This window comes from Molothrus aeneus, chromosome 18 (genome assembly GCF_037042795.1).
Source record: "Molothrus aeneus isolate 106 chromosome 18, BPBGC_Maene_1.0, whole genome shotgun sequence".
NCBI classification, from domain to species: Eukaryota; Metazoa; Chordata; class Aves; order Passeriformes; family Icteridae; genus Molothrus; species Molothrus aeneus.
Window position 1 is genome coordinate 2209291 of NC_089663.1, and position 12210 is coordinate 2221500.

Here is a 12210-nt window from a genome sequence, read left to right on the forward strand (position 1 = left end):
GCATGCGCGCAGCGGGCCCGCACTAGGCCGCGCTCCGCCCGCCGCCGCCGCCGCCGCCGGGCCGCGCTCCGCTCTCCGGGCGCCGCCGCCCCCGCCCGCCGCCGCGATGATGATGATGGCGCTGAGCAAGACCTTCGGGCAGAAGCCCGTCAAGTTCCAGCTGGAGGAGGACGGCGAGTTCTACATGATCGGCTCCGAGGTGCGGCCCGGGCGGGAGCCGGGCCCGGGCCGGGCCGGGGGACGCGGGGCTGGGCTGGGCCGGGCCGGGGGATGGCGGGAGGCTGCGCTCAGGGCGGGCGAGGGGCGGAGGAGAACCCTGGCGTGGGGGCAGCGGCCCTCCGGCCCCGCGGGTCCCCTGTGCCCCGGTGGGCGCTGCCCGAGGGCCTCGGCCGCGCTGGGGGACGGGAGGGACCAGTGCTGCCATAAGGGCGGCCCCGGCATCCGCACGGGTACGTGGGGAGTGGATCCTCCCTGATCGCAGCCTGAGGCCCCGCTCCCGATCACCGAGAATTTCTGTACACGTTTGTTTAGGGGTTCGGATTATTTTGCATGCTGCGAGACAACGAATCGCACACCTGGGCCTTCAGGCTCAGGAACAGCACCAAAATCAGGCAGTGCGGCTCCTTCTGCCTGGTGCACAGCCTGGTCAGCAAACACCGGCGGGCAGAGTTTCAGCAGCCCAGAGTCTGTGCTGGCACTGTGCTGTCCCGTGCTGGGAGGGCGTTGAGCCTCCCTGACAAAGAGCCTTATTCAAGCAAGAAACGCTAGCCCTTTAGCACCAGGGAAACAGCTGAAATCAGGAAAAAATGTTACAGCCCCCAGCTTGATGCAGAAAAAGGACTATTGGCTAGGTTTAACTGCCAGCTCTGTAGGTTGAGCGGGGACCAAACACCCCTCGCTTATGTGAAATGTAGAGTTTGAAAGCAAACTGTACCTGCATTTAGGTGAGCTGTGAGATTGCCATACCAGGTACATGGAGAAGGAAAAAGGTTGCCTTTTTTATCTACCATTAATTTCTGTCTGTTGATGAACACTGTAGAGTGAAAGATATAGCTAAATCTAAGATAAAAAAAAAAAAGTCTTCTCAAACAAGGAATAAAAACCTTGTTATGTGACAGTCTTCCAGTGTCCTGGCAGTCTAAAAGTTTGATTTCAGAGTCTAGAAACGGTTGTGTTGGTCAGCAAGGCCTGCTGTAGCTTTCAGCACAGGTGAGGATCTTATGGCAGGAGGAAGAGAACTGCTTTACAGATGGTAAGTAAATCTGAAAGAGGACTATTGGCAGCAATCACATTTTTAATGTTCAAAGGGTTTAAAACAAAATACAAGTCTCTGGGCACTTGCTGTAGTCAAATAATGTCTAGATGACGGGGAGGTTCAAAATAAAAATAATGTGTCAGAGAGCTGGGTATCTGGTTTAGTTTAATTCTCCAACTGAGCCTTGCACATTGATTTGGAAACTGAAGTAAAGAAGGGGTAGGTTGTTCAAAAATACATACAAATGAATGGAGTGTTTTCCTATTAAATTTCCTATTATCAGTGGATGGGAGTTTTTTTGGATATAGTGAAGTAAGATAGCACCAGTGAAATAACTGCTGATAAAAATTTTGTCTTCTGTATTGCCAGAAAAATCGCGGTGCTATTTGATGCCAAACACAGCACAGAAACCCAACAAAAACACCCAATTGAGAGGTCCTTCTTATCACTAAAAAGAGCTGAATTTCTTCTAGCTTCTGCTAAAACTCTCCAAAATGGAATAAAGGCCACATGTGCACCTCTCTCCTGGCAGGTGGGGAACTACTTGCGCATGTTTCGGGGCTCCCTGTACAAGAGGTACCCCTCGCTCTGGAGGCGCCTGGCCACTGTGGAAGAAAGGAAGAAGATTGTGGCCTCTTCACATGGTGAGAAGATGAGTAAACATTCCCAGTAATGTTTATTGACCATTTTTGTGTTGAAAAACTCTTCCTGGTGCTTCAGAAGCTTGTGCACCTTAAGGGCTGTGTGAATCACTTGAGATTGCCCCAGTGATGGAGCACCCTGCAATGGTGGCTCTGGTGGCTCCTGGCTCAGCCTGGCACCAAATAGCACCTGATCAAAAATATTCTGAAATGGAAACATCCATCATGGCTACATTCATCACAAAGCAAAAGCCACATCTCCAAATCAATACAATATTTCAGAAGAGATTTTTTGTAGACTAAGAGAGATGTCTTTGACTCTCTCATCAAATAGGCAGGAGTGTTGCAAGGATGCCCCATTGAAGATGTGCATCTTTGCTTAACTTTGCTTCTTGCAGGGACTAGATGTTTGTGCCTGCCAGAATTTGTGGTGTGTTGCTACTGATGTGACTGCTACAGGGAGAATATTGGTACTGTTTTTGTTGGGGGACTAATAGCAAGCAGTTAAATTTCTTAGTGATATGACTCCTTGTATGTTCTGTAGACTAAAGCATAATAAAAAGAATGGTTTACTCTGGGCTTATGTCTCTTTCCTCCAAATATCCTGCTGACCTCTTGCTTTCTTTTTTCCCCCAACAGAAAACCAGCGGTCTCACAGTCCCCGAAGATGTAAGTCTCATCTGTGTGTTATTCTTAGCTGTGCTAGAGGAAGGATGTCCACTGTGACCTTTGGTGCTATTGCAATAATATTAATGTCTAATCCTCTTCCTCTGATCTCTGTCTGTGGTCGCCCTAATTGTGCCTCCTAGCCCCATGGCTAACTCTCCTCTCAGAACATTAGCAGAACTCTCCAATGCAGATGGTCTCTCTCATTCAGCAAGAGCTGTCCTGAGCTCTCTCCCCCTTTCCCAAGTCTTTAACAGCTTTTCTATCAATCCTTGCATCACCATTTCTGACCTTTAAGTCCACTGAGCCTTGATTGTTTTCTGGGCCTTGTAAATGTCTACAAGAAGATGAAGCCCAAAGGACACTTGTATCTCTGTGCTGGTCCCTCCTGCAGTGACAGGGTTTGTCACTATGTAGCCTGTTAATGCTACAGTGCTCTGTAGCTCTTTTCCCTGTTAATTATTGCCATCTTTCCTGGTAATAGATCATGGCTACACAACATTAGCCACTAGCGTGACGCTGCTAAAGGCCTCTGAAGTGGAAGAGATCTTGGATGGCAATGATGAGAAGTACAAGGCAGTGTCTATCAGCACAGAACCTCCTACCTACCTCAGGTAAGCAGTGTTGGTGAGGCCAGGCTCAGAACAGAGCTGCCTGGAAGGTGTCAGCTGGGGCAGGAAGCACGGGGAGTTCCACAAGCCCAGGCTGTTGTGCAGGGCTTGTTTGCCAGTCTGCATTCAGTATTTGCAGTGCTGGGCAAATGGGGATCTCCAGAGTGTAAGGATTGGGTTACTGCCCACATAAAACAGGAAGAAAAATCTAAGTGTTTGTTGATACAACTTCTTTTGCAATTACTGCATTCCATCTGTAACAGATGTTTTACAGAATGCTCTCTGCACATACTGCCTTTTGGAGACCTTGCATTTCTCAGCAGTCCTTTTGTAAAGTATAGACAGAAAATCCAAATATGAATCTAGTATTTATAAAGGTGCACCTGGATTCATATCTGATGGATATTTGTGAGCTGGAGGATGGCCTTCTGAGAGGCTGCTGTGAAACATTCCTGGTGGAACAGTAATGTTGATGGTCCCAGAAGAAAATAGCAGGAGCTCGTAATAGCACTTAAAGTTAAAAATGACACCATTCCTTAAGCAGCAGCAGTGGTGCTGAGGGCCTGCAGGTTAACATCCACTCTCCTTCAGAGAACAGAAGGCAAAGAGGAACAACCAGTGGGTGCCAACCCTGCCCAACAGCTCTCATCACCTGGACGCTGTGCCGTGCTCAACAACCATCAACAGGAACCGCATGGGCAGGGATAAGAAGAGAACATTCCCTCTGTGGTAAGACAGCTTCCTGCTTCTGCAAAGTGGGAATAGCTACCAAGATGACATGCTGCCAGGGTAGTACTGATGAGTTCATGGAATGTTGTGATTCATCCCCAGCTGACAAAAGACCTACAGGTCATTAACTTGGATGTTCTTAGTTAAATTGTGTGTCCTGAGGCTCTGTGTTACAATAGCCATCCATGGCTCAGACTGGAGACTTTCCTTTTGTCAGGAAAATGGTTCATTCTTTTCCTGATGAGTTCCTTCCATTTCCTGCTGATTTGCTGAGCAGTTGTCATTTGAGAAGCCTGCAGACCCTCTTTGTGAAGGACAGGCTGCTTCTCACTGACATGTACCAGTAACTTTGATCTAGTTTGTTTTGTGGAAAGTGCTGCTGAAGCTCATGACTAACATTTTTTCCATTATAAAACTTAAGGCAACCAAGATAAATCTTATCCTAGAAAACTTGCTTGTTTTATTTGCAGGAGTGTGTTATGATAGATGTAATAAAAGGTGATAAACTGGTATTAGTTGCCACAGCCCTGTAAGCTTGCCTTGAGGAGTCTGTCTGTAGACCAATGAGGGAGTTGGAGAGTGGGGATTGCTTCCAACAAATGTTGCCTTCCCTCTATGGATGCCAGATGTGTCATGTGCTCGTTGTATATACTGTGTTGCTGCTCTCCACTTTAGCTTTGATGACCATGACCCAGCAGTGATCCATGAGAATGCATCCCAGCCAGAGGTTCTGGTTCCAATCAGGCTCGATATGGAAATTGATGGGCAGAAACTCCGAGATGCGTTTACGTGGAACATGAATGGTACGTAGCAAGGAGAGTTTGCTGAGGCTGGAGAGATAAAGCTGTGTCCATCACCAAATGCCCTTGCCCCATACAGACAAAGCTTTAAAGCTCTCCCACTCTGGACTGTATTCAGTGCTTGCATCTCTTAGCAAATGCTCTGCCACTTCCATGGGTTGCAGGCATTCCTGGACACATGTAGTCTGAAGAGTTTAACTGGCAGATTTTCCTGAGCCAGTTCATCAGCTCAGTAGTCTGAGAGTGCTCTGTTAGCTGAGGTTAATGGCTGTGGCTTCTGTGGCCACACTGTCTGGATACCATGGAGCAGGTAAAGAAGGCTGGAAGTCCCTGTATCAGTGTGTCTGCTACAAAACACCCTTTTGCTTTTAAAAGGTAATGCATTTGGGATTCCCTTTGTCACCTCCCCCTGTGGGATTTTGTGTTTTCTGTAAGTGGCAGACATTAATTTCTAAGGAAGTTTACAGTGTTCATTCTTGTTCTGTAACAGAAAAACTGATGACCCCAGAAATGTTCTCAGAGATTCTTTGTGATGACCTGGATTTGAATCCTCTGACCTTTGTCCCTGCTATTGCATCTGCCATCCGACAGCAGATCGAGTCCTACCCGACTGACAGCATCCTGGAGGATCAGTCAGACCAACGAGTTATTATTAAGGTAACACAGGAAGGCAGCAGAATGAGAGCTGAACCATTTGGGTTTCCAGTTATGGTATAGGGGACTAAGAGTACAAAAGCTTCTCTCAGAGCAAGGGAGCTTTTCATTCCAGTCCTCCAACCAGATTCCCCTTTGTCCTTTGTATTGGGAACAGAACTAAGGTGATAGATGATTAAACATCCATGTGCCCAGCCTCTGAGATGGTGAAATAGTTTAGTTAAAGCATTGCCATCTTCCTTTGGAAGAACTTGGTGAGCAATGCTGAGTTGTCTTCATGCTACTGAAATGAAGACTTCAGTTAAGGAACTCTGCAGATGAACTAGGAGGAGTTACTGCTCTGTTCTCTTCAGCCTCTGCCTCATCAGTTCAATCACCTTAGACAAACCTTTGTGAAAGTGGAAACAAATAACCTGTGTCTTCCCTTCTCTCCAGCTGAACATCCATGTAGGAAACATCTCCCTCGTAGACCAGTTTGAGTGGGACATGTCAGAGAAGGAGAACTCACCAGAGAAGTTTGCCTTGAAGCTGTGCTCAGAGCTTGGCCTGGGCGGGGAGTTTGTCACAACTATTGCCTACAGCATCCGGGGACAGCTGAGCTGGCACCAGAAGACCTATGCCTTCAGGTACTGGACTGCCACCTCCTTGTCTGGCTCTGGGGGTCTTTGTACTTCATGGGCATTTGTGTCAATGCATCTGAAAACAGCTGACCTGATTAGGAAGGTTTTGTTTGAAATTAGCCCTTATGGCTTGCACCCATTCTGTCCATCTTAACAATTTTATGTGGTTGTGCCTAAATGTCTTTTCCTGATGGGTCTAATATATTTCAGGACTAAATATTGATGAAATGTCAGCTTCTGTTGACAAAATTAATTAACAGGGATAGTCTCTCTTCTAATGTGAGGTCATGATGAGCCCCAGACACATTTTTTGTTTTGTTGGCTTTGCCTAACTTGGGCCATCCACTGTTTCAAACTTTGGTTGTTTGAACTTGGACTGATGAAAACTGTACCTCTCTACCCAGACTGATGGCAGAGGTGGGTTGATCACAGGCCCTTCTCACAGCTGGAATGCAGCCTTGTCAGGTTTCATTAGTCAGCCTTGTAATTTGTCTCCTAAATGGCTTCCAGTTGTGCTGTGCAGCATTCTGTGGTGAGTTCCTGCACTGATGTTATCCACAGCACAGTGCTGAGTCTGCAGGTCTAACAGTCCTTTAATGTACACTCTGAGGTTTGGTGACCTCGGGTCATGGTGACAATCAAGGAAGTTTAAGAGTTTAGCAGATGCTGTATTTGCAGAGGAGGGAATGGTACTGTTGACATCAGTTTTGTAGGGGTCAATTCAAGGAAGCAGCGCAGGGAAATGTCCTCAGCCCTGTCCTACCTCAGGCAGAGGACAGGGAGTAGCTGCAGTGGGAGTAAGCAAAGAGGAGCTGGAGACTGTGGGGAAGCTGGCTGCTGCCATGAGCTCTGCTCCTTCTTCCTGCTGCATCCAAAGGGTTCCTGTCTGGTCAGCTTTCTATGAGAAATAGACCCTGATCTGCTCTAGCCTAGTTGCTCTTGCACTGGTCTCACTCTGCTTCCTCTAGGTATAGTTTTCATCCTGCCAGTCTTTCACAGCAGCTGCCTGGTTCTAAAGTGATTCCCAGAGTGATTTATATTAGAAAATGGAAAGGGACCCTTTAACACATGTGAATTTAACTCTGAATTAAATTGTTAGAGTGTGTGTCCATCCTGCTGATGTCCCTTGGAAGGTGGGAGGTGCCTTCTACCTTTCCCTCCACAGCCTTGGACTGATACTTGCAGTTTTGGCTTGGGACTACATCCAACAACAGCAACAGAGCAGTGGGGTGGGGATCCCTGAGAAGTGATGGGAACTTGCAGGGTGGTAGGTGAGAACCTGACACATTTTGTGCTGCAGCATTGTCTGCATTGTGAAGTGTCTGTCCCTCCTGCCTCTGCTTCTCCATGTACTGCAGATATCCAAGAAAGTAATCTGTGTATGTGTTGGCTCTTGGGATTGGGGTTCATTTCTCCCTTTGCTTCTGCTCAGTCCCTGGAACTTGCAGCAAGTAAGGTTTTAGTCAGTGCTGCCCAGGCTCGTGTTAATGCCAGCTTCACACCATTGTCTCTAAATACATATGTTGGGCCATGGTACCAAAGGGTGCTTCCTCTTACGGGCAGTTCAGACAGGCAGATTTCAGGCCTTCTTCACACTGTGGCAGTATTGCAAGAGGGAGAAGAAAAAGCTAAAAAAGGAACCCCACCAGAACAAAGTACATAGACATGAGCTGTTCAGAGAGAAAAAACCACCTAATTGAAACCTCGTTTATTTTTGTCATAGTACAAACATGTCCTCCTCTTCCCTTTTTTCTTCTAGCAAAGGAGTACTTTTGAAACCTCACAGTGATTAATAATATTTGGGTTCTGTGGTTGGTTAGTTCCTGAATTTCCAAACCACAGGAGTGGTGGTTGCTCCAAAATCATTCCATTGATGTAAGGAAAGGGTCTGCTTTAGATGTATCAAAAGAACTTTAATATCTCAAGGGATTGGGGATTTTGAGAAGTCATATGCCTCTTAATCATCTAAGGGAGAGGTGAAACTGTCTTTTAGTTGATGAAAGCCAGGGCACTTTTTTCAGCTGGGCTGTTCTGTGGAAAACAAGGAGAGCCTGCAGTGCAGTGGCAGGGCAGGACTGGAGGCACACAGGTGGCTGCTGCCTGTGGGATTTTCAGGGGCAGTGTGGGCTGTGATGTTCTCTCCTGTGTGCTGAGTGTTTCTGGTGGCAGCACACAGCACCTCACAGTGTTGCCTTTGAGACCTGAGTGATGGCACAGGTTCTCCCACACACCAACCCTTGTGCCTGAGGAGTCACCTTTCCAAAATATGATGTCTCCCTGCTTCACTGGTGTGCCCCTGACACTGCCTGAGGCCAGGAGCCTGAGCAAAGGCAGTGCCCTGCTCTTCTGGGATCCCTGCAGCTGACAGTGCCTTTCAGCCATTCCTGGCAGCAGCACTTTCCTCCTCAACAGGAAAAACAATGGAGGAGGAGCTGTCTTAGTCTAGAGGGTGGGAGATGAGGAAGGATTTTTCAGTTTCTCTCTGATTCTTTGCTAAAGAAATGTGGTATCTGAGTTGCCTTGCAGTTAGGTTGTGCATGAGTCCAGCTTTCCATCCCCTGTTTAATTCAATGAATGCTCAGTGTTAGGCATAGTGAGGCAGAGATCATGCTATCACTAACAAAACCCCAGTTAAGATCTAATTTTGCCTGGAATGTGTGGCATTCTAGGACTAAGATGAAATTCCTGGGTTTAAGTGTTGTTTAGTGGATGGCAGCAGTACTGGAAGTAGATTTGATTAAAGCTTCCTCCCTGGATCAGATACCAAAAGGCCTGGATTAATTTTTCATGGTAGAATTACTTTGAAGACTTGTTATTTTAGATTATTAGCTTTGATGCAGATGTTGTGTGTTCCCATGATGATTAGCATTTGAGTTCTTTCCTGAGGGAGTGAGAGGGCTGAAATCCTGTGTAGGGGTGCACATCCCTGGGGAAGGGGCAGGATGTGTGTGCACACCTGTCCCAGGGCTCCTCTCACACACACACTTCTGCAGCTCAGGCTGAGGCACTTTTGAGAATTCAAAGCAAACATTTACATTCCAAGGCTCCTCTATATTTATGCTGGGCTTCCGGCTCCACTGTCAATATTTGGGAAGCTACTCTTGGTCAGTTCCTGTTGACTTTTACTGAAAAGCAGCTAGTGAAGCAGTAAATATTTTGTGCATGTGATAATACAGCTGGTCAGGGCAGAGGAATCTCTGACGAACAGATCTTGTGATTTGGGGCACAGCCTGGTGTTTCATTGCTTGTTAGCCACAGCAGGTCCTAGAAGACTGCTCTTTCCAGTGTCAGGCTTGCAAGAAAGGCAGATTTTTGCCAGGGAAGAGCTGTCAGGGGTGTGCTAGGCAAACCACAGCTAGGAAGTGAGAGCTGCAGCACAGCCAGGCTGGACAGGGAGTCCTGGGAACAGTCCCAGCTCCTGGGCTGTGCTGGGAGAAGCACTCCCAGGACTGATGGACGGGGAGGAGCTGTGCCTTTTGGGGTTGTCACATCCCTGCCAGCCAGTGTGGGAAAGAATTGCAGGTCCAGCACAAATCCCTCTCCAGTGCTGGCTGGAGATGGGTGTAGCTGCTTTCCCAGGAACTTCAGGCTCCACAAGGGTGTAACCAGGAGCCTGTGGTGAACTTCAGAGAACCAGACTGTACTAAGCAGAGCAAAGAAGGAATGCTGAAGCCTGAGACACTGTCAGTGATGCTGTGCTGTCCCTGTGCTTGTCCCTGGGCTGGTACCCAGGGGGGAGCTCTGTGCCCACTGATGGGTGTTGCTTTGTTGCCCTGTGCCCTGCCCTGCAGCGAGAACCCTCTGCCCACTGTGGAGATCGCAATTCGCAACACGGGGGACGCTGACCAGTGGTGCCCTCTCCTGGAAACCCTCACAGATGCTGAGATGGAGAAGAAGATCAGAGACCAGGACAGAAACACAAGGTACTGCCACTGCTTTGGACACTTCCCTTGGCCTGTCCCTTGGACAGGAGCTCCAAGCTTTGATGTTTGTCTTTCCCTACTGAGAGCTAACTGGCAGGATGTTAGCCTTGCTCACAACAGAAGCTTTAGCTTCAGGGCATTCAGCTGTCACCACCTTCCTCCACAAACATTGAAATGTCTGCTCTACCATCTCCTGCTTGCAGAAAGTTTCCCTTTTTTTAACCCATTTTTTTCTTGGGCTCTTTGCTTGTCCAGGGGAATTGTTTGTATAGGAAGGCATGAATCAAACATACTGGAATTTCATGCACTGTCATGTTCCCGAGAATCCTGCCACAAAGCTTCCTTTTATGTAGTGTAAAGTTCAGTTTGATGTTGCAATGGGCAAGCTCCCAGCTCTAGCCTGAGTGATGCCCACCTGTTTGCCAGCACGGGGAGCACTGTGTGGTTCCAGGAGAAGCTCTGCCCACCAGAGACCTGCAAAGGGATGCTTGACAAGCAGTTGAGAGCTTGCACCTACTTGATGAACTTCTTCCTGGCAGATATGAAGGAATGGCTTGTATCTCTCCAAAAGATACATTGTGGAAACAGTAAATATACTGTCTCAGCTCTTTCTCAGGATGTTTTTTTAACTGCTGATTAACAGTAGCACAGTCATTTTGTGTATCAGCTGGGGCTGACTGAAGAGTTTACAGTAGCAGTCAGTTCAATCCAAGTTAAGAAAAAGTGCCCTAGCAGCTGTTAGTGAAAATAGTGTCCTTGCCTTATCACCAGAGGCACTCTCAGGTGACTGGGGAGTTCTGTGCAGGAATAAACCTGTCTGCAAAGCTGTGCAGCCTCCCCAGAAGCACTGGTTTTGGTCAGACTCCCATGTCTGTAACATGCACTTACTGTACCTCTCTCTCTCCCTCAGGCGCATGAGACGTTTGGCCAATACTGCTCCAGCCTGGTAACCCTCCTGTTGTGACACTGGTGCTCTTCCTACAGACTTTATCCCTATTCCTCTCCCCAGATGGATCTAGAATTGGCAGGGGTCTTTCTGTCTCTGAAGGGGACACACATTCCACTTGCCACGAGTTCCCAGTACTGCTGACTTCTGCCCCCCTCCACCCCAGTGCCACATCCCAAGGGCGCTGAGCGAGCAGCGTGACCCAGCTGGGACCTGTGGCAGGTGCTGGAGCCCTTCTATACCTGTGTGTGGACAGTGGAAAGATTCTTTTGTATAGGTGCAATGTGCACTCCTAGGACAACTTTTTAAATAAAAGGAATGCATACAACGTAGGCTGAGTTCAGTCAGTTTGCATGAACAGTGAATGTCACCATGTTTTGTGCAGTTCTGGTAACTGAGGGTGCCAGGGCCTAATATTAATGCTTTTGGGTACTGTGCTGAACACTCACAGGCATTCACTTTTCTTGGGTGCTTTAATTCAACAGGTGCAACAGCACAAAAACCTTTTGGTGCAGGGGAAAGTGAGGAGGAGATTTAGAACTAGAAGCAGCACACAATTCTCTAAGGATTGGTCTGTTACCAGACTTGGCACAGTCTGTAATGACCTCGGGGGGGTTCAGCTGGTTTACTCAACAAGGTAAAACAGTTTAACTGAAATCACAGATTTGAGAGTCATTTCTGTCAGATGTCAGCCTGGTGTGTGGTCAGCCCTGGTTTTTGTGAAGACTGCATCTGGAAACAGCACAGGCTCTGCACTGGTACAGCAGGTGAAGCCTCCAGTCACTGAGACTGAAGCTTCTCTGCAGCCAGTGCCTTTGCTGTGGTCACTGCCAGCACAAACACTGCCAGCTGCACTGCACAGAGCACTCAAAGCAAAGTGGGTGTTATGAATGCCCTTAGCACTGCAGTGTCAGGATTTTGCAAGCCAAGAAACAACCTGTCTTTCTCTAGGGAGTTTAAAACCAAAATCTATTGAAGTGAGATTTAAAGAAAAATCCAAGCTTGCTTACAAACTAATTAGAATCTATCTTGCTGTTGAGGTACCCCATCTCTTTGATAGAGTTCCTACCATTCACTGCCAGAACTGATGAGTCTTGCAAGCAAGGCAGATTTTGCTGGCAGCCTGACAGTTATTTTCAGCTCTTTATGATAAAGCCATAGGTTTTATGATTCTTGCTGATCCAACCACCCTGCTAGCACAGTCAAAAAACATTTTCTGGTCTTAATTTATCATGTTTAGACTTGAGTAATAACAGAGACAGTTCTGATTCCTGGGTGGGAGGGAACTTTTTCCAGATGTTAGTCTGCAGAAACTGAAAACTTGCAATTTAGTAAGAATATTATTCAGTCTTATCCTAGGCTCCT

At 47.5% G+C, this 12210-nt stretch overlaps 1 protein-coding gene across 1 annotated transcript; it reads left to right on the forward strand.

The window, feature by feature from the left end:
* The first annotated feature begins 40 nt into the window (after positions 1-40).
* Positions 41-11177, forward strand: SMARCB1 (SWI/SNF related, matrix associated, actin dependent regulator of chromatin, subfamily b, member 1). The gene is made up of 10 exons (XM_066562462.1): positions 41-199; positions 1788-1899; positions 2536-2565; positions 3047-3176; positions 3765-3902; positions 4578-4705; positions 5193-5359; positions 5792-5982; positions 9768-9899; positions 10810-11177. Exons 1-10 carry the CDS (start codon positions 107-109, stop codon positions 10847-10849), a joined length of 1161 nt encoding a protein of 386 aa, XP_066418559.1. The 5' UTR covers positions 41-106; the 3' UTR covers positions 10850-11177.
* Positions 11178-12210: the final 1033 nt, after the last annotated feature.